The sequence below is a fragment of the Physeter macrocephalus genome, chromosome 13 (genome assembly GCF_002837175.3).
Source record: "Physeter macrocephalus isolate SW-GA chromosome 13, ASM283717v5, whole genome shotgun sequence".
Lineage (NCBI taxonomy): Eukaryota > Metazoa > Chordata > Mammalia > Artiodactyla > Physeteridae > Physeter > Physeter macrocephalus.
The window spans coordinates 77,697,903-77,718,499 of NC_041226.1; the positions used below are offsets into that span (position 1 = coordinate 77,697,903).

General features: G+C 39.9%; 2 protein-coding genes across 5 annotated transcripts in view; one reads left to right on the forward strand and one right to left on the reverse strand.

The window, feature by feature from the left end:
- Positions 1-4,304: 4,304 nt before the first annotated feature.
- On the reverse strand, positions 4,305-11,808 carry LIG4 (DNA ligase 4). Of its 3 annotated transcripts, none has more exons than XM_007125191.4 (2): positions 11,633-11,808; positions 4,305-8,120 (listed from the first exon to the last, which is right to left on the reverse strand). In XM_007125191.4, the coding sequence occupies exon 2, from the start codon at positions 8,090-8,092 to the stop codon at positions 5,357-5,359; it is 2,736 nt and encodes a 911-aa protein (XP_007125253.1). In that variant the 5' UTR covers positions 8,093-8,120; positions 11,633-11,808; the 3' UTR covers positions 4,305-5,356. The 3 variants fall into 3 exon arrangements, with proteins under 3 accessions (XP_007125253.1, XP_007125255.1, XP_007125254.1); XM_007125193.4 differs by having other exon boundaries at positions 11,628-11,808; XM_007125192.4 differs by lacking the exon at positions 11,633-11,808 and adding an exon at positions 11,224-11,543.
- A 2,235-nt stretch (positions 11,809-14,043) lies between these two features.
- The window catches only part of ABHD13 (abhydrolase domain containing 13), a 19,104-nt gene continuing 12,550 nt past the window's right edge, over positions 14,044-20,597 (forward strand). Inside the window, exon 1 of one of the 2 annotated variants that reach the window (XM_007125189.4) lies at positions 14,044-14,370. In XM_007125189.4, coding sequence (XP_007125251.2) covers positions 14,091-14,370 — 280 coding nt within the window. In that variant the 5' untranslated portion in view covers positions 14,044-14,090. The remainder of the gene's footprint in view (positions 14,371-20,597) is intronic. The other variant, XM_007125188.4, reaches the window with a different exon arrangement.

Here is a 20,597-nt window from a genome sequence, read left to right on the forward strand (position 1 = left end):
ATACAATGGAATATTGCTCAGCCATAAAAAGAAACGAAATTGAGTTATTTGTAGTGAGGTGGATGGACTGAAAGTCTGTCATACAGAGTGAAGGAAGTCAGAAAGAAAAACAAATATCGTATGCTAACACATATATATGGAATCTAAAATAAATAAATGGTTCTGAAGAAACTAGGGGCAGGACAGGAATAAAGACGCAGACATAGAGAATGGCCTTGAGGATGAGGGGAGGGGCAAGGGTAAGCTGGGATGCAGTGAGAGAGTGGCATGGACATATATACACTACCAAATGTAAAATAGATAGCTAGTGGGAAGCAGCCACATAACACAGGGAGATCAGCTCAGTGCGTTGTGACCACCTAGAGGCGTTGGATAGGGAGGGTGGGAGGGAGACACAAGAGGGAGGAGATATGGGGATATATGTATATGTACAGCTGATTCACTTTGTTATAAAGCAGAAACTAACACACCATTGTAAAGCAATTATACTCCAAGAAAGATGTTAAAAAAAAAAAAAAAGAATGGTAAAAGAATCTCCACCATGTCCTGCAGATTTCTTTTTCATTCTGCTTAATGTATCTCAAAGATACTTCCCTACTGGTAAATACAGTAGGAAAGTATCTTTGTTTTTTAAAAAATAGTTTTATGTTATCATGGGCTGATATACCATCATTTATTTAACCAAACGTCTGTTACATTTAATTTAGTCCCTCTCCTTCATTATAGTGTAATTTTGCAGTAACTATGCTATGCTTGTAAATGTATGGTTTTGTATGTGTGTAACAACTTCTGAAAGATAAATCCCTGAAAATTCATTAAGTTGGCTAGAGTATAAATACATTTAAAATTTTGATAGATGTTGCCATTTCCCCCTACAGAAAATCAGTATATACACGATATAAATATTTGCATCAAAAAAGCATGAGGATATCATTTTTTTCTCACATTCTTATCAGCACAACTTATTATCAAAGTTTTGGTTTGCAAATTTGATAGCAAAAAGAAAAATACAACTTTAGTTTGTCTTTGTTATGGATGAGGAGGATATCTTTTTATAAGTTTAATAGCCGTGTGTTTTCTTTGACGTATCTTTGTATCTTTTTATATTTTTGAACAGTTTTACATGTAGTTGTATTTCTTATCTATTATCTAGTCGATAGCCTTTCTTATGGGAGCTCTTCATATAATAGAGAAAAAAGTCATTTTCCTGCTATTTTGGTACAAATATTTTTCCTGTGTCACCACCTTTGACTTATGGCAATCACTGTAGAGTATTTTTGTCAATCATATAAATTAAGCAATCTTTTCTTCTCTGGCTTCTATTTTCATTTTGGTTTTCAATACTTAAACTACCCTTCTCCTAAATTTGTATTATTTGTGTGGTTTTGTTTTCTTACTTTTAAATATCTGCTTTATCTGAGATGTATTTAAGCAATAGGAGAGGGTTTGTTTTCTGGATGATTACACGGTTGTCTCCTAACTACTTATTAAATAATCCATGTTTTCCCTCATTGACATGAAACGTCACCTTTATTAAACAGTGAAGTTCACATATGCATCCATCAGAATTTGGCAAAGCCAAATCTCACAGCTCAGAATTATTTACCCCAGTATGTCACTACAGATACTTTATCCAGATTGAAGCTGAGTTAAAGATAACATTGTTATTTAAATCTAGAGGTTAGAGTCTACCTCCTAACAGGAAAATGGTCACATTAGGTAAAATCAAGAGCCATATTGAAATTTAAAGACATTTATACTGTCAAAGGATAAAATTATATTTATGGGACATGATTTACACTTCAAACCTAGAGAAAAAAACATACTGTATTATACTCAGTTTCTTGGTTTCTTTAGATTTTTGCAGTTCATTTTATTGTCTTCATTTTATCAGACCCAGTCCGAATTACACAGTGACTCCCAGGCCAGAAAAAACCAGTTTATGAATATGAATAGTAGAATTTTTCTATAAATTAATCGTTTCTTTATAATAATTAAAATTGTATTATGGATTCTTGCTACTCCCCTCCCTCCCAGCATACAGTGCTGTGAAATTGGAAGAAACTTACTCCTGTTTAGCAGACATATCCCAAAGCAAAACCTATAGTTTTCTTAGTCTTAATGAGCCAAGTTATATACAGTCATATCCCAGCCATTGAAAACTGGCTTAGGTCCTGACGCCCATATTTCTCATTATAAATGTTCCAGCTTATCAAAAATCACGCAGTGCCTCTTAGGCCTTTGAGGCTTGGCTGTGGTCATGAACAAGGAGGATCACAGCATGGTCTTCCAGAATGGTAATTAATAATACATAGCATTTACATATGATTTTACATCTTCAAAGGACTTTGCAAACACTAATTAACCCACTTACCCTTTTAAAGGAAGAAGCGGGAATTAGCTTTCATTTTATGAATGAAAAACTGGCTCGCAATAAAGCTGTGATTATGCACGGTCTTTTGGCGTTACTCGTAAGTAATATAAGGTCTTCTTTCGTTACACTTCAGGTGAATCTTTGTCAACCTCACCATTATTGACATTTTGGTCTGGATCCTTACTTGTGGGGAGTTTTCTGTTCGCAGTAGGATATTTAACGGCATACTTGGCCTCTGCCCACTAGATGCCAGTCACACCTCACCCCCCACCCCGTCTTGACAATCAAAAAGTCTCCAGATGTTGCCAAATCCCAGAAGGGCAAAAATCTTCCCCAGCAAAAATCTTCTCCCACTTCGTAGGAGAAAGGGCCAGAAATTTTGGTAATGCCCATTACAGGGTTTTCCCTTACAAACACAGTTCTTTTCTCCAATTCACATTCTATTACTACCATGTATCACAGAACCTCTGCACGTATTATTTTTCCTTCTCACATTATGTACAAAAATAATAACTGATAAGGTAGGGTTCTAAACATAGTCATAATACGTATGCACACGTGTGTGCGCGCACACACACACACACACACACACACACACACACAGGGTCCTTACAACCACTGGATAAACCAGTTACCACTATTACCCTATTTTATGCAAGAGGAAACTCAGACACATTTTCCTAAATGGGAAAAGAATTTGAAAAAGAATAGGTACATGCATGGGTTTAACTGAATCACTTTGCTGTATACCTGAAACTAACACAACATTGTTAACCCACAGTACTCCAACAGAAAATAAAAATTTAAAAAAAAGATCATGTTTGTTTGAGAAGTCAGGAATTCTACTATAAAATATCTTTAGATGAAATCATGTGATCTAAGATGACTTCAAAATAATTCAGAGGTCTATAAATATGAAAAAAAGATTAATCATTGATAATTGTTGAGAATGGATGCATGCAGCTTCATTATGCTATCCTCCTGGTTGCATTTAAAATTTTTTCTATGATTAATAAAATGTGATGGTTGGACACATTATGAGAGGCCCATGCGACTTCATGTGGAGATGTTATGTAAATGGTTAGATATGTGAACTAGAGTTAAGCAAAGAAATCGGGGCTAAAAAAAGTGGGTGTTATTAGCATATTTAAAGCCACTGGGCAGGATGAGAACACCTATGAATTGAAAGGAGAGAGAACAGGTCTAGTACTAAGAAACTGAACTCTCCAAGAAAATCTAGAAAGGCATTCTTGCCAGAATTTTACAATGTGTCTCAAGTCACTGGTAAATACATTAACTATGGATCAGCAATTCCATTTCTACAAATGTAAACAATTGATTACAAAGCTCAGTAAAGAAGTGAGGGTGACTTAGTGACATAACCTAAAAGCCAGACAATAAGGGCCAGCTGGATACATTACAAACCAGTCAATGGAATATTGTGCAGCAATTAAAAATGATGTAGATATAGTTGGGTAAATATTCTCACAATTTATTAGGTGAGAAAAGCTAGTCACAGAAAGCATTATAGTTTATTTTATACTTATTTGTTACACTGTAAATATGCATTTTGTGCTTTCCTTACCATCGGTAACCTAAAATAGATGTTATTATCTTTGGTGGTAAAATTATGTACTTTTCTTCTCACTACACATACTTGTATTTTGTAATTTTTCTCAATAGACATTATGTAAAAATATACAAGTTTAAAAATTTTAATGAAGCTCATTCAGTAATATGAAATTCAAAGGACCTGAAATAGGAACTGACTTGAATCAGTCAAAAATTACATTAATACCGTAATGTCTATTTGACTGAAATAACTATTATGAATTGTTTGAAAATAAAGATAAGAAATTATTTTAATAGTACATTAAATATTTTATTTAAATTAAGAAATATAACAAAATAACATACATTTGTTCCATGGGGTCGATAAAATTTTTAACTACTTACAAATAATCTACACACAGTTTCTCAGGTACCAAATTCCAAGTATTTAATTGATGTCATAAGAACGTATTTTTCAAAATGTACAGGCTGCACTCCAAAATTTGGTATATTTTGGTATTTATATATTTGGTATATAAATCCAGACATATATATAAATACATACACATACTATACAAACTTTACATAACCTGAGGGTAAATAAACGTCACTTTAAAGAGTCAAAGCAATGTACTTCTCTGTAAAGAAAGTTATAACACACATGCCATTCTGACACATTCAATGGGTTATACTTAAAATCACTCTTTGTGAATACTATTTATACTGAAGTACAAATTCATATAAAAGTATTTTCTTTAAAACATGCTCTACTTTAGAAGAAACATTAAGTGTGGGCCAAGTACTGTTAAAATTGCAAGAGATGTAAAAAATCAAACTGATCTAACTTTAAGTTTTTAGACTGTTAAATCTCATTCAACTTCCCCTGATTTAGCTAATGACATCATTAACAAGGTATGTATTCATGAGCTTGACTTAACCTTAAAAAATAAGTTTGTTCACATTTCACATTTAAAAGAGGAATTTTAGCCTTCAACTTAAAAAGACATATATTTACAAGTCCAATTGTAACAATTCTGATTTTTTTCTTGCAATGCTTTTATTAGACAAAAACTATTATTAAAATTTTTATTTGACTTCAGAAAATCCTGTTTAGGTCACTGTTTTTAATGACTCTAAAAGCTTCTAAATCTATTTTATTAATATATGAGTCAAAATTCTAGATTTCTATAAGGAGACTGTAACGTTAAACATTTTACATCATCTTGGTTATAAAAATAATCAAATACTACACTGTTAAAAAATTTTCTTTCTTGACATTGGGCCACTGGGTGTCTTTTCTATATCAAAATTATGATTACTGTGTTTCTATATCTAATAATACTGTTTAAGCATAGATTTTAAGAGATTAAAATAAAATGTAGTTTAATGAGTCAGCCAGATCAGAGGCTTCCCTCACTAGGAAAGCTAGCTTCAAACCAAATATTGATTTTCCTCCTGTAATTCACTCTTGTCTATTGATTCAGTTACCCAACGTTCTTGTAGGATTTTAAACTTTCTCTTAAGAGTTCTTCGAAAAGCTTTAAAGTCTGCAACCCGACTCTGATCCTCCCCAATGATGACATGAGACACTCCCTCAGCTAAGCATGACACTACATTTGCTCCATGAAATTGAAGCTCCAGGGCTGTGATAGCTAATCTTGCCGCCTCGATTTTAGTACTTAAGTCATTAATAACAGTATACAAGTCCAAATAAACGGTGTGGTGTCGAAACATGCTAAGAGGAGTGTTGTCCCAGGAATACCGGTGTTCCAAATCGGCAATCACAGGACCCATTTCCCTAGGAGTCTGTTCACCAGCATTTTTAATTCCTGAGAACACTTCCTTCAGTTGGTTCAAATCTGTATCGACAAAGTAACTATCCCCGTAGCAGTCGTATTCCCGAGCAAAGTGCTGTTTTGTTGATGGGCACATGTGGATCATGAAGCGAGGCTGCCACGGCACACAGCTTTTGGTCTCTAAACACTCTAACAGCCACTCTGGCTTGACAACATCGTGTTTATCAGAAGAGATGATGTTTTTCACTCGAATGTTCTCAGACCCTGCAATCACACAGTATGTGTCTGGGCCTGGATTTTGGACTATGTAACCACCAAATTCTGCGATTCTATTCTCCAGATCAGGCTTTGGATGGCTGTTTGTTCCACTCATGACACAAAACTCCACATCTTCAAATATATTAGAAACTTTGTTTATGTTAGAAAGGTTGGGTGCTTTTAGGTGCTCAATAATTCCAATAACTTTCTTCATCTTTGGGGCAGCTTTCCGCTTTTTTTCTTGTGGTTCATCATCATCACCCACAAAAAGGTGTTTAGACGCAAGCTTTCCGGAGGCTTTCCCTCGAAGTTGTTCTAAATCCTCCAGAGATGTACATTCATGCCATTCTTTGTTTTCTCTTATCTTCTCAATTCGTGGAAAACGCAACGTGCAGCCAGTTTTATACATAGCACTGGGGACAATCTCTGTGGCCTTAACCTGAACAATGACCGAATTCCAAGGTTCGATGTAGACCTCTGGCTTCTCTGTTCCACATAAAATGCAACTTGGTGGAGATTTCTTATGAAAAGGCTTCCAGTGTTTGGCCAGCTTCAAACCCAGGTCATACAGTTCTTTCATGGTGTAACCTGAGCCAACGCGACAGAGAGTATGAAACACTGATGGTTTTTCGCCAGAAGGGGGTTTCTCCGACACCGCACACAAAAAATGAGACATCATTCCACCCCGGGAACCTTTCCCCCAGTAGCCCCCCACGATTAAGATGTCCAGTTCATCCATCAGCCCATTTACATACTCTGGTTTAATTTTTAACCATCCTTCACCTCTTTTATCTGGCTTGTAAATGGACAGAGGATGTTTTATCATGATCCCCTCTTCTCTTTTATCTATTGCTTCATTCAAGGCATCAATTACTTCTTTCTTAGTATGAGCTTGTGTTTTTTGCACTATTTCTATTCTACCTGGTATTGGTGTAAAAACACTATTAAGAATTTCATACCTCTTTCTCAGTGTCTCCTGTCCTAGCTTTTTATCATTAACCATCAATACATCAAAAACACAGTAACAAGCGTGCAGATCAGAATCTTCTACCATTCTTTTAATATCAAACTTATTCCCCTTTTGCATAAAAGTCTGTGTATTAGGGCTGTAGGCCATCATCTCCCCATCGAGGATGCAGTTTTGCACATCTGTTTTGAATGCATTATGGATGAATGGTGTAAGGGAACCTTCCTGTGGGGAAGAGCCAAACTGATCCTCATAGTTATAGCCATTGCGGGAAAAGTACCGATACACGTCCCCATCCTTGTGCATCTGCATACGCTCACCGTCTAGCTTGGTTTCGATGTAGAAACTCTGGTGTTTCATGTCCTTCTCAATTCGCTCGATATCTGCTATAGTGGCCAGCATGGGTTTAAAGGCAGAGAACAAAGTGATAGAAATGTCACTGAGTCCAACTGAAGGATCATGCAGTTGCCTACAGACCTTTTCCAGATCTGTGGTGACATTATGCAACTCAGCAGCATCATTATGAAAAACAGAAAATACAGTTTGCTGACTAAAACCAAGCTTCAAGTCCTTTACAATCATCCGTATCAGCCACTTTTGTTCAAGTGCTGAACTCTGAGTTATAAGCTGAAGAAGACTCTTCTTTACTAGGTCCTTCCTTTGGGCAGAATTATTGATGGCAATGGAGTCTAAAATGTCATTTACTTGCTGTATGGTTAAACTTCCCTTCTGTAAACATCTGGGTTTCAACACAAAGTATGCAATCAGCGCAAAGTCTCCAGCATCTCCACGAGTTCCAGTAGGTGTTCTGTAGTTTAGAAGTTTGAGGGCATCTTTTCCTTCTCGAGGTAGGTTAAGCAATTCAATATAAAGCTTAGCAAGCATAGTTTCTTTGATGCCATAGGCCATTCTCTCTCTTTCCAGCTGAGGAAGAATAAGTCTCATGGCTGGATAAAAAGAATCTGTGACATCTTTTTGGTTCTTATGAAGGGCATCATGAAACTTTCTCCAAGAATCTAAAAATTCTTTGAAGTGTCTGATTTTTTCTGCACGTCCTTTACTTTTCTGTATTCGTTCTAAAGTTGAACATAAATCTGCAAAAGGAACGTGAGATGCAACAGTCTGTGAAGTTTGTGAGGCAGTCATGGGAGCGATGGTGAATCTTCTGGTTTATCTGATAAAGCAAAAAGAGAATAACTGTAAAAGATAAAATTCAACTAAATTTTAACGTAAAGACGTTACAGAAAGTGCCTGGTTCATAACAAATGTTTAATAATGTTTGTTAAATGAAAACAGACCAATGTTACAAACGATGTCTCTTTTCAACCTCTACATTGAATGATAATCAACTATTTTGTTTCAAACCCATTTCACTTCTGGGCTCCTGAGGTCTTTTCTTATATTTCTCCTCTGTTTCTTTCAGACCACCACCACACAGCACCAGAAACAAACTTTCTTTTTTCAATTTACAAACAATTTTTCCCACTTGTTTTATTTTTTATTGAAGTATAGTTGATTTACAATATTGTGTTAATTTCTGTTGCAAAGTGATTCAGTTATACATATGTATACATTCTTTTTTATATTCTTTTCCATTATGGTTTATCACAGGATATTGAATATAGTTCCCTGTGCTATACAGTAGGACCTTGTTTACCCATTATATGTAAAAAACAAAACTTCCTAAAATCATGTTTTTAAAAAATCTCTAGCTCACTGAATTGAAATTTGGCTGAACTGAACTTCTACATAGATAGGGTCCTTTCTCCCAAATAAGTACCCTCTTCTTCCAGACAAAGCCTATGACTATGTTTACTGTCACTTCTTCACTGCTATGACAAATCACTCTAGCATTCAAAACCCAAATCAAAATATCCTCCCCATGAAATTCTCACTTTACCTACCTCTTAACTCTATTATCATAGTTACTTACAGTTTTATAAATTTAAACTCATTAGTGCACTTTTTTGGCTGATAATCCCATGCCAGTAATCCCAAAACCACTTGCTGACTATATATGGGCCACGCATTGTGCTATGGGCAATACAGTATGTTTCTGCCTCAGGAGTACATTTTGCAATGAAAAAGAGATGTATTGGGAACAACTATAAAATGCTAAGTGCTTTAACAAAAATATAGCAAAAGTAAAATGTCATGAGACAGAGCTTTTCACTGAAATATCTCCTAAAAGTCAGAGAGGAAATAATGGGGGCCTTATTCTAGACCCTAGACTCTGGACTAGGGTCTAGAATATTTGCTAAAGTGGTCACCACAAGCATAAAATTTCTTTGAAGTTTTAAATAATCATGCAAGTTCTATTAGAATCTATAAGATATATCAGAACTAATATGGTTTAAACTATGTAACACTAAAATATACTAACTTTTCCAAAAAAAGATTCAAGTAAAATGTGTACTCTAGGAATTTAAGCCATGTTTTATCTTGTGGTTTCAGATACCTCCTGACATATCCCCATGTAGCCCAGAGGGCAGGGAGTGAGAGCAGCTTCCAGGGAGTGGGGAGGTCTCTTGTGGTGCAGAGTCCATGAAACTCCCGGCCCCAGCAAACAGAAGAGAATCACACAGTATTATCAGCGCGAGGCTACACTATCTAGCAGGAGAAACCACATGGTTAACTACAATACCACGTTTAGTAAACTGTCAGTCCCTGGAGGTTAGAAATCATGTTGTAATCTGTGCCACTAGCTCCTGGCGCATAGCAGGTTGACACACACACACACACACACACACACACACACACACACACACACACACACACACGAGTGGTGGGGTAGTTTGGTTAAAATCACCCAGCAGCTATGACTGCTCTGGGGAAGGTTAACAAAATCCATTTGGGGGCCTATGGGGAAAAAAACCTCACTTCTCAGTCTAATTCCTGACAAAGGAAATCCAATTTCTACAGCGTCCATTAGGCTGAGATAAACCCAGGAGAGACCACAATTCTGTCTTTTATCTCTGAATACAGGAACTGCTTCCCCTTGCTGTGTCTCATTTGAATAACTGACTGCACCAGCTGGTTAGGTCTGTTCACTGTCTCATCTCTCAAAACATGCTCCCTCAACCCAGCGCATTACAGTATATAATGCCCTGTTTACAATTCATATATAATATATACCAAACGAAATATGTTAAGAAATACTTCTTTGAATGTTCAAGATTGGTATAGGGTTTCTGATTTATCTGTAGATTCTATTACAGTCTCAAAGTCCAAGTTTCCCTGAACAAGTCTCAGGCAAAGACTCAAATTACTTTATACTAATGTTGAAATCCACGTAATGATGTAAATATATATGCATCGTAAAACTGCTACACAGATAACAAGGATTCCAGAATTAGTAAAAAATGAACAGACTTCAAATATTTTTACTTATTAAAATACTATAAAAAAGTCGAATATTACCATTTCCACTGCTTTTTACATTCTCTTTTAATTTTATTTTCTGGATTCTGAGGATTTTAGCTGATGTTTTTGATATGTGAAAAAGCAATACAAAGAAGTTTGTGGTTAGGGCTCAGGCTCTGGAGTCCAATAAATCTGAGTTTAAATGTGGAGTCTAACACTTCATAGCTGTGTGATATGGGGCAACTATTTAATTTCTCTAAGTTTCAGTTTCCTTAAGTGTTAAGTGGGGATGATAACTATGTAGAAATTAGGATGATGCCCGACAATTCACATAAGATGCTTCACACAGTACCTGGCATTTAATAAGCCCCTGATCGATTTTAGTACTATAATGCTGGTTGACCCAAAAGACACTGAACACATGAATATTACAAAATACTAAGCCAATAAGAAGAGAGGGGGACGATTCATTTTGACAAGGATAAGCAAAGCTTTCAAGAGAATATATACAAATAATTAGTACAATAATGACTCATCATCCATTCAGCTGCTGCCCATATACAACAAGACACACTAGCAAGGTTTTATTCGCTGAATATGGGAAATGATTCAATGCTCTTCTACTGGAGAGAAAGGGATGGCACAGGTGAAGTTTCCTTCGTGCAACCCTCAACAAGACAGAAGGGCTGACAGGAGCCCACCTTCCACAGCACTTTGTGATATTCTGGGAGAACCTCAGGAGAAAGAAATTAGTGGTGAGAAAAAGCCAGAAAGCTGTGGGAGGCAGGAAGTTAGTGAAAGACAAGGAGTAAGAAGAGAAACAAGCATACTCCCTCCCCGCAAAATCACTGGACGGTCCACACTACCCTCATCAGCGGATGCCGGGGGAGCCCTGGCCCTGGGCAAACCGTTACCTCTGAGTCCAGGGGTCCCCAGCTGGCGGGGCGGGCGCCGGAGTCAGGCCATTCAAGTAGCCAACACGGCTCCTGAGCGTCAAAGGCGGGGGACACTACAGTCCCCTCGCCCCACGTCCCAGGGGGTGGGGTCCAGAACAAGAGCCCCGAGCCAGAGACCGGGCTTCTAACGCGGCGGGTCGCCACGGTGTCGGTGCCTCTCACCCGGGGACCCGAGGAGGGTGAACCGAAGGACGAAGAAGAAACCTGAACTCTTAAGACTGTAGCATTTCCTGGACTAAGAAGACGCGACACGGCTCCCTCCTGTTCGGCCACACCTGCCCAGCCTCCGCCTGCCCAGACTCCATCTCTGGATCCTTCGTGGAACCCGAGGCCCCTCCCGGGCCGTCAAACAAACCGCCCACCTGACCTGAAGCCGCTGCCGCCGCCGCCGCCACCGCCGCCGCCAAGCCGGAATTAGGAGCATCGAGGGCCGGTTCCGCCAGCTGCTCCCTGCGCAGGCGCAATCGCTTCCTGCGGACGGAGCGGCCCTGACTTCACGCGGCTGATGTACGCGAGCGCCGTCGCCACCTGCAGGCCCAGAGGCTGTGACGTCAGGGAGATGATGTGCGCAGGCGCCGTACCTTGCCGCAGGCACTGGGAGAACCGCCCACCTTGCTGGGCTGCAGAGGCCCAGAGGGAACCGGGGTTTACAGTCTGGTTACCAACGCATCTCCGGTTGGCCTCAGCAGCAGGTGCTCTTTGCAAACGGTTGGCCCACGAGAGTGGATTTCGTCGCTGAGGGAGACCCCCAAATACTTTGTCCACTGGCTCCTTACTGGGACTTTGAGCCTGAGCCTCTCTGCTTAGGCTACTCTTAGCAAGTGACAACCTCTCAGAGTTCTGCTTCCTATGAGTAAAGAGAGGTACCATCACTCATTTCCGTGGTTGTGAAAGCACCCAGGGGAGAAGAGGGCATCTTCCCCCGCAAATCGTCTGCTGTTTCGTTTAGGTGGAAAAATATGCTTTTGCAAAATTGTCTAAGGCAGTTCTTTCCCATTTGTTTTTCATGATGGCGCAACTGTGATGTGAACTCTTGTCTCCTAACACAGAAATAATACATAATTCACAATAATACATAATATATAATTCATAATACAGATACAAACAGTTGCATACTCAGAGATCAACGATGGACTCCTAGTTTCTATTCAAGGATTCAAAATAAAACTGTTCCACAAATCTCTACTGAGCACCTACTATGATATTGTAAATTGTGCTACATACAGAGGATTGAGAAATGAAAACAACCCGAATCCTTGTGTGTGGCTCTTCAGGAGGTGTGGCTTTCTACCAGTATCTTGCTATGGTTTGTCCTCTTCCACCATGGAGAATTGAGAAATTATTCATAAACTGTAGGAGGAAACAACTTTTAGAATTACTTCATTTTAGCATAAAATATTATTGCTTTAAAATGAAAGTGAAATTTTGCTACAACAGGCTCTGAGAATACATTTTGGAGCATTTAAGTGCCCTTAGGAGTTGTCTAACGTACAAAAGCCTCTTTTTACTAACTGACACACATTTAATCCACAGTACTAATTTGTAGTAAAGCTAGACTTAGGGCTCCTTCTAGCTCAACAATTATATGTCACATCAGCTATGTTATCTGACTACTTTTCTAAAATCACTTGAGTCGTAAAGTCACATGGTACTGTTTTGTGGGTAATTTTTCCACCTACTAGTCAACTTAATTATCAATTTACTTTGGAGGAGCGCCCAATAGTGTTGTTAGTGCCCATCTTTTGCGAAAGCATTTGTGTACATTTTTGTACCCTATTCAACATCTACTGAGCTTGTATAATGTCGGAGATTGCACTTTGTATTAGTGATATAAGAGGGGAACAAGGAAACCAGACAAACTCCAAATTGTTTCAAATCCCCATCTCCAAGTTACCATGTTATTTTAGCCTTCTGATGCTTAGTTCAAAGAGAAGAGTTTTTCATTGAGTATCGTCTAGAGTTGCTTTATTAGTTTATTTTTTTAAGTGGTCGGTCTACCATGGTGGGTGGTGCTTATCAAATGATGCACCACCTGATAACAATTTCTGATAAAAATAGGAATTATTATCAAGAGCCTCTCTGACCTGGAGCTCTCAATTTGGTAGCAGATTCCAAGCTTTAAAAAACATTGTTACGCATCCTCTGTATATATAACACAGGGTACAGAGAATAGGGAATGACGGGGGTGGGGTTAGACATCTGTAAACAAACAATTGAGTACAATTTGGTGCTCAAGGCGGTTGTCAGTGAAGGTAATGACGCTCCAGCTTCAGGGTCCCATTTGTATGGTCACTTCCAAGGCCCTGGGAGGGGCCCTAGCAATGTTTTCACGGTCTTGTGCTTCTGTAAAATTTGCAAAAGTAAGGTAATGTTCCATTCTTTTTCTTTACAAGGGCCGTCTAAATGGTACAAGTTTCGGGCCTCATGAAACCTGCATCCGCCCGTGACGGTCCACTCAGACAAAGGTAGGAGGGGTCTGGGTTGGGAGAAGACAAAAAGGGAAACAAAGTTAAGGAAGCGATTTAAGTGCCGGAACTCACTTCTATACCCTTAACAACCGACTGGGGCAGATACCGTTTCTTCGGGAATACATGCGTCCTGCAGGTAGATCCAGCAGGCTCCGAGCTCTCACCCCGGAGGCCTCAGAGGCGGGGCGAGAGGCCTCCCTGTGATTGGAGGAAAGAGAGGCTGCGGGACAACCCGCCGCTGGGTACCCGGCCCACCGCGAGCATGCGCGTGCCGGCGGCCCGTTCCCGCGGTATCTTGTCCGTCCGGGCCGCCGTCGCGGGGGGCGGTGGAAACGCCTCCGGCCGCGGTCTCTGCGCATGCCCGAGAGGGCGGGGCGGCTTCCCGCTCCCGGCAGGAAAGCGAGAGCAGGTAATGTGGGAGCCGGCGGGGGTATTTGCCGGCTACACAGAGCGTGGGCCGGAAGTGGGGGAGCCGAGAGCGGCGCCGCAGGAGCTCCGGGCTACACTGTGGCGACGGCGGCGGCCCCTCGGCTGGAGGAGGACGATGAGGAGCGACGGAAGCGGCGCGGGGGGACGCTTCTGCGCGGCGCCGGGTTCCGAGTCCGCGGCCGACTGCGCAGCCTGCGAGCAGGTCTAAGTAAGTGCGGTGCGGGCCGCCGAGCCGCGGGGCCGCCGTGTCCCGGGGCCGCGGGGGGCGGCCGGCGGGGGCCTCCCGGGAGCGCCGAGCTGCACGCCCTGGGCCGTGCGGGACCGGACGGAGCCCGCTCCGCAGCCTCGCCGGCCGAGGGGGGTGAAGCCCAAACAGACGCCGCTGTGGGAACCGAGGCGCGCCGATTCCCGACCGCCCTCCGGTGCGGCGCCGGGACGCTGTCCTAGAAGGTGTCTTAGAATACGCTGTCAGTGGTGTTTCCAGTAACGTGTACAAACCGGCGCGTGGACACTATCTATCCCCAGCCCAGCCCTCCCCCGCACACAGGAAAAGTGCAGCGAAAATCCCAGCTGCCAGGTGTGAGGCATGGAGTAGTCCTGACTCACTCACGTCAAGAACAGGTTTAGACCTGCGAATTCCATGGCAGGAACTTTGGGGTGTTTATGAAACGGGGCGGGAGCACCCCATAGAATTAAGTCAGTTTTGCTGTGGAGTCTTGTCAACATGTGTTTTCTGCAAAATGCATTACGAGAGTTATTGCCCAAGGTATCAGAACCCCAAAGTCTTTTATTCGATAGCTCTTTGACTTAGGTTCACCATGTTACAGTAACTGCATAGAAAGGCACAAGAAGATGTGGGCTTTAAGTTTTGATGCTTGGTTTTTCATGGATCCTCTCCTGGTATCTTTCGGCACGCGTTAAGAACTTGTGTGCAAGCGTGGGTTAATCACGTATCTTTTGCTGAGAGGTTAAGTTTTATTCCACGAGCTAAGACCTCGTGGTTGACCATCTAGTGGTATGTCATAATTGTCCTGCTTACGTCTTAGACTGCTCAATTCAGTAGTTGTTAATAGAGACTTACTGTGTGCCAGGCATTGCTCTGTCGACTGAAAATACGGATTTGCATAAGATGATGTCACTGTCATCAAGGAACTGACAGTCTCTGTAAAGCAGATGAATTACACTACGGTAGTGAGTGCCACCACATGAATCTGTACAAACTACAGGGTGTGGAATGGTTGGCAGTAGGGAGTAGAGGACCAGGGAAGGCTTTCTGAAGGAGCTGCTGCCTGAGCTAGGTTTTGACAGGAAAAAATAAGGCAGTGCCCTAATTCCTTCCTGTGTGCACCTACTCAGGTAATCTCCAGTGAGTCCTACCATTATTTCATCCAGGTCTAGCATACCTTCTAGTTGTACTTACTCTGCTCTAGTAGATGATAAAATGCTTTAACTTTTGTCTTGTACAAGTAGCTGCATGTATTAACACACTGTGTTGCAGTTGATCTCAGCCGTGTTTCAATTACGTGTTTGACCCCCTTTTTACACACCAGGAGACATATATTTAGAAAGCTTAAGTGAGTTGGCAAAAGCCGCCCAGCTGTCAACGTTGGGAGCCTGAAAACACCCTACTTCCCACAGCACGACGCTGCCTGCCATTGATAGGTCCTTTGGAATGATGAAAGTGAGCCAGCTTATGAATATCTGTACATACGGACCTTGGCAAGCCTCCTGGCTTCTCAGCCACACCTCAGGCCTGAACGAGAGCATTTACTAACCAAGTTGTCCTGGGTCAACATTGTGACTTTAGAAGTGGGTACAGGAAACGATCCAACCTAACCTTTTTCTGTGATCTCTTCTCTCTGGTCGCTTACCTCGGGAAAATCTACTTCTGTTTCTCTGTTTTTCTTTAATTTAGGACTCGGTTGTTACTCAGAGATTTTAAAACCTTTCTAATTATTGGTTAGTCACCTCAGGAATGTTTGAGGCTCTTATATACTCTTTTTAGAATAGACCTAAAAAAAATGGTTCTAGTTTTTCTAATTAAGATTTGTTCCGCCTCAAATGATAGACTGCATAATAAATTATTACATTATATGTTGCTGTTTCGTTGTTCAACTCCTTACAGCAGTATATTGTACTGGAATGGCAAAGCTGTAGTATATCCAGTGTGTGAACTGTGTGCGTTTATGAGCTAGCCTGAGAATCTTACTTCTGTAACACTGATTTTATAAGAAAATAAATTCTAAGTTTCGCCCATTTAGTTAATAGTATTTAGAACACTATCCTGTCGTAAGTTAGAAACTTCCTGAATTTCATTATCAGTTTGAATTCTAACATCACTGTTTGCCTTTTTAGCCTTGTGGATCTATTTTTTTAACCCTTTTCTTTCTTTGATGTTTATAATCTCAGAATAAATTGTGTTTGACTTCCACAGTGACAAGAATCTGTTATCTTTGTTCTCTCAGAGTTGACTATATTTGCGAAGTCTTCTGTGCTTCAAGCGAAAGGGAAAGCACAAAAATGCTATTAAGTTGCTGCCTGGTATAATGTTCCAGATGTCTGCTCAAGCCGATTGAAATCCCAGTTTAAATCCAGCATCTCCGTAGGCAGTTACTGTTGATTTGTCCCATAGGACTATTAATACACACTTTTTCATTATTGATGACATGTGGGTAACCATTAGGGAAATAGATAATTCATCCTGTGGTGTCTCCAGTACACTGATAGTGGCTGTTTGTGTTTTCATTTCAGCTGTGCAGCTGGCATGGTTTCTTAACTTTCCAGTGCTTAGCAGAAAAGGAGATCCATTGATGCAGGAGGGCTGAATCTACTTTCTCTGTTACTTGAAATGTGACTGGAAGCTGTGAATTCCCCCAGAGAATACCATTCTCTTCCTGTAATGTAGACATTAGGCGTGACACATGAATTTGCTTTCCACTTTTTAGTCTTCCCTTGAACTTACACATGGTTTTTGTCACTTGTCGGTATGTTTCTTTAATGTACGAGCAGTTTTTATTTTTAAACAAGATGTTCCTAAAATTATCAATCGATATGGATATAAAGGCCTTTAAAATAATAGTACACTTATGACTTTTTAAAATTGTATTTATAATTGGTTACTCTTTAGTCAGATTGTTTTGGGGGAAGTCATATTTAATTCATGTATAGGTAAAACATCTTTTATAGTTTTCAAAGACTTTTACTGTTGGCAGAATCAGTAGATGAATATATACTGTGCAATTCAATATAAACTTCTGCATTTAAAAATTAATGAGAATAATTAGCATTTACTTTTTTTGTGTGAGACAGTTCCAGCCTTCATTAAAGTATAATTTTATCTGTGATTGAAAGAGTAACATATTTGTTCAGTTTACTCTGCTAGTATTATTGGGGCAGTCATAATTAAATGTATCCATTCCCATAGTTTGAGCTTTAGTTCTTGATATATCTAAGTTGTTAATCTTTATTTATTTTAAATTTTTGGGTAAAATGTTGCTCAGTGAATAAAAATAAGTGGCATAGACAGCTGTTTGATGGAAAGTAAGAGAAATCCTTAACCCTAGAGTTGTACTTTGTCCTGTTTTTAAAAAATTGGCAAAAATTTCCCCATGGTTTCTTTAAGTATTCAAGCATAATGAAATCCAGAGATTACTAAAATTATGTTGTGAAGGACACATAGTTAAGGTTTTCTTTTTCTTTTGCTCTATGTAAGGACAGTGTGATCTTTCTCTAATTTTCCTTGGCCCTTCTATAATTAAATTTATGTTAGACATATACAGTTATATATGTCCATGATTCCTGAGTAGATCGAGGGCTACTGAGTAGATCATTAGCTACTTAAGAATAAGACTGCATATTTATAAATTTTAAATAGTCTGCAGTGTCTGAGCACTATGATTGAGATGGTAGATGTCTGCAAGTATTGGTGGCATTGTCTTTAATCTTTAAGTACTATGATAGGATGCATTGGAATCTGATGAGGCTGGGAAACCAACTCTGGGACCATTTTGTGGTCTGGGCTGGGTTTGAGAACTCCCTTGGGGGACGTGTAGTTGTGTTCTGAGGACTCATATGATTGAGGGTGGGCATACGTTTGGTATTGATCTCTCTTTTTTTTTAAGCCTCAGCTTATTGAACAGTTATTTAAATATTTTTCCTTAGAAATGTAACCATTTGTGATCCTCCAAGTACATATATGAGGGAGCACATAAGGTGATTAAAGGAGGTCAGAGGCACATGTTCATCACTCGCTCAGTTGACTTGTCACTCAGCTCACACTGCAACCAACATGGTGGTCTGACAGCCTCACAGCTATGAATTGTTTATATTTTTAGCCTTAAATGGGTTATTGTATACTTACATGGGCTGATATTTAAAGATAGGGAGCATATGGAGCAGTAAAAGTGAACAAAACAATTTAATGACTATAAAATTCTCAAGATGATCATTATCAGGTTTCTACTTTTCATTCATTTGATCAAAGTGCTTATAGAGTATAAAAAGATATTACTAATATTTCAAAACCATTCTTTAAAAAGAAAACAATCATAATTAGATTTACTTTGTCTATACATTATAGTAAAAATTAGTCATGTTTTTAATAGATTATTTCTTGAGAAGTGCTCACTAATATCAGTATGACACCTCTAACCACTTCATCTAAATAAAAAGCACAAATTGTTTTTAAGGTTGATTTTTTTCATTCTTATATAAGACCTGTGCATGTTATAATAATGCACCTATTATTGATATTGTAACATAGTTAAATTTACTTTGCATGGTATTTTATATGTAGCCCTAGAATCAATTGTTTTTAAAAAATATATTTGTTTACACACCGTGCTTTTTTTGTTCATAATTGACATAAAGCATGTAAAACATTAGATGAGGGGGATTTGTTTAGTTTTGGATAAGTCTGTGTTGTTAACGAAGCATCAGGTACTCAAGGAACAGATAAATTGAGATTATAGATGGAGTAGTCATGGAGAATGGGAATAATTCATAAACAAGAATGATGGTTGGAGCCATGAGAAAGAATGAAATCCCTGAGGGAAAGAAAGGTAAATACACAGGGCCTTGGAAAATGCCTACATTTAGGGGTGGGTCAGAGCGAGAAACACAGGGATTTGATTATACTGGAAGCTGAGGAGGATTCCAGGTTTGGGGCTACTTAGGGGTACGGTGTTACAGTGTGGATTGAGAAAAGTCCATTGGATTTATTAGCAAGTGAGGTTTGCTTTTTATGAGAGATCCTCACAAGAGCTCACACATCAGATCCTCTACTAGCGAGTAGTTAGCAGTTACTGGGGTGGTCGAAGCCATAGGTAGATGGGCTTTAGAGACATTTGATATGTGAGAGCTGGTGTGATAACTTGGCAAAGGCAGAATTGAGAAATGGGAATAAGTGAGGTTCTTATTTAAGATGTAGGCATAAGATTAAAAACAGAGTAATAATGTAGAGGAAGAATGGCAAATGAAGGATATTGGTTGACCGAGCTTCTGTGCTCTACAGGTCTAATGTTCTTTCCCTCTAAGCAGCCTTTTTAATTAGTATAAACATTGTTTTCACTTGGAGTATATTAAACTCACATTTCTCTTGATTGTTTATGATGCTAAGATGTTATCAGCAATTGCATTGCAGCATGCAAAAGAACCTGGCAAATAACCCATCTCTTCTGGTAACACGTTTCATAAATTTTCCTCATAGGATGTACTTTTTAAGGGGTGACTAATTGCCTTGCTTATTCTGCATGACCAGCAGCAATGGTCTTGGATTCAGCTGGACATTCTCATTCTCAAAAGACCATACCTGGCACCAGCCTCCCTCTGCTGTGTTGAAAGACGCTGATAGAAAACTTGGCCTGGCAGCATCAGGTATATTGTTCCAAGTAATAGCTCAGGTTAGTGGAAAGATGGCACTTGGGTGGGAGCAGGTGCCACCATGAGTTAGCTGCTTCATGCTCCACAGGAAACAGTATCTTTTGTTGCAGCACAAGCGCATAGCGACCAGGACTCAGCAGAGGACACACCAGAGTGTCCCCTCTTTGTATTGCCACTGGGCATGTGCAGAGCTGCTCACTGTCCTCTCAGTCCAGATTTAGCTCGCTAATAGGGGTCAAGTTTACCACACAAAATACTGCTTAGAAACATAGCTGATATCCCACCTTTATTAGGTTTCCAGGGAAACAGTGCTAGAAGGTTAACCAGAGGTCACTTTTTTTTCATGGAGGAGAAAAGGTTTTTGTTTTTCCTATTTTTTAAATTTTATTTATTTGTTTTTGGCTGCGTTGGGTCTTTGTTGCTGCGTGCGGGCTTTCTCTAGTTGTGGCGAGCGGGGGCTACTCTTCGTTGCGGTGCGCGGGCTTCTCATTGCGGTGGCTTCTCTTGTAGCGGAGCACGGGCTCTAGGTGCGCAGGCTTCAGTAGTTGTGGCATG

Coding starts and splice junctions, on each gene's coding strand:
- LIG4 (XM_007125191.4), bottom strand. CDS start 8,092: ATGACTGCCTCACAAACTTCACAGACTGTTGCATCTCACGTTCCTTTT.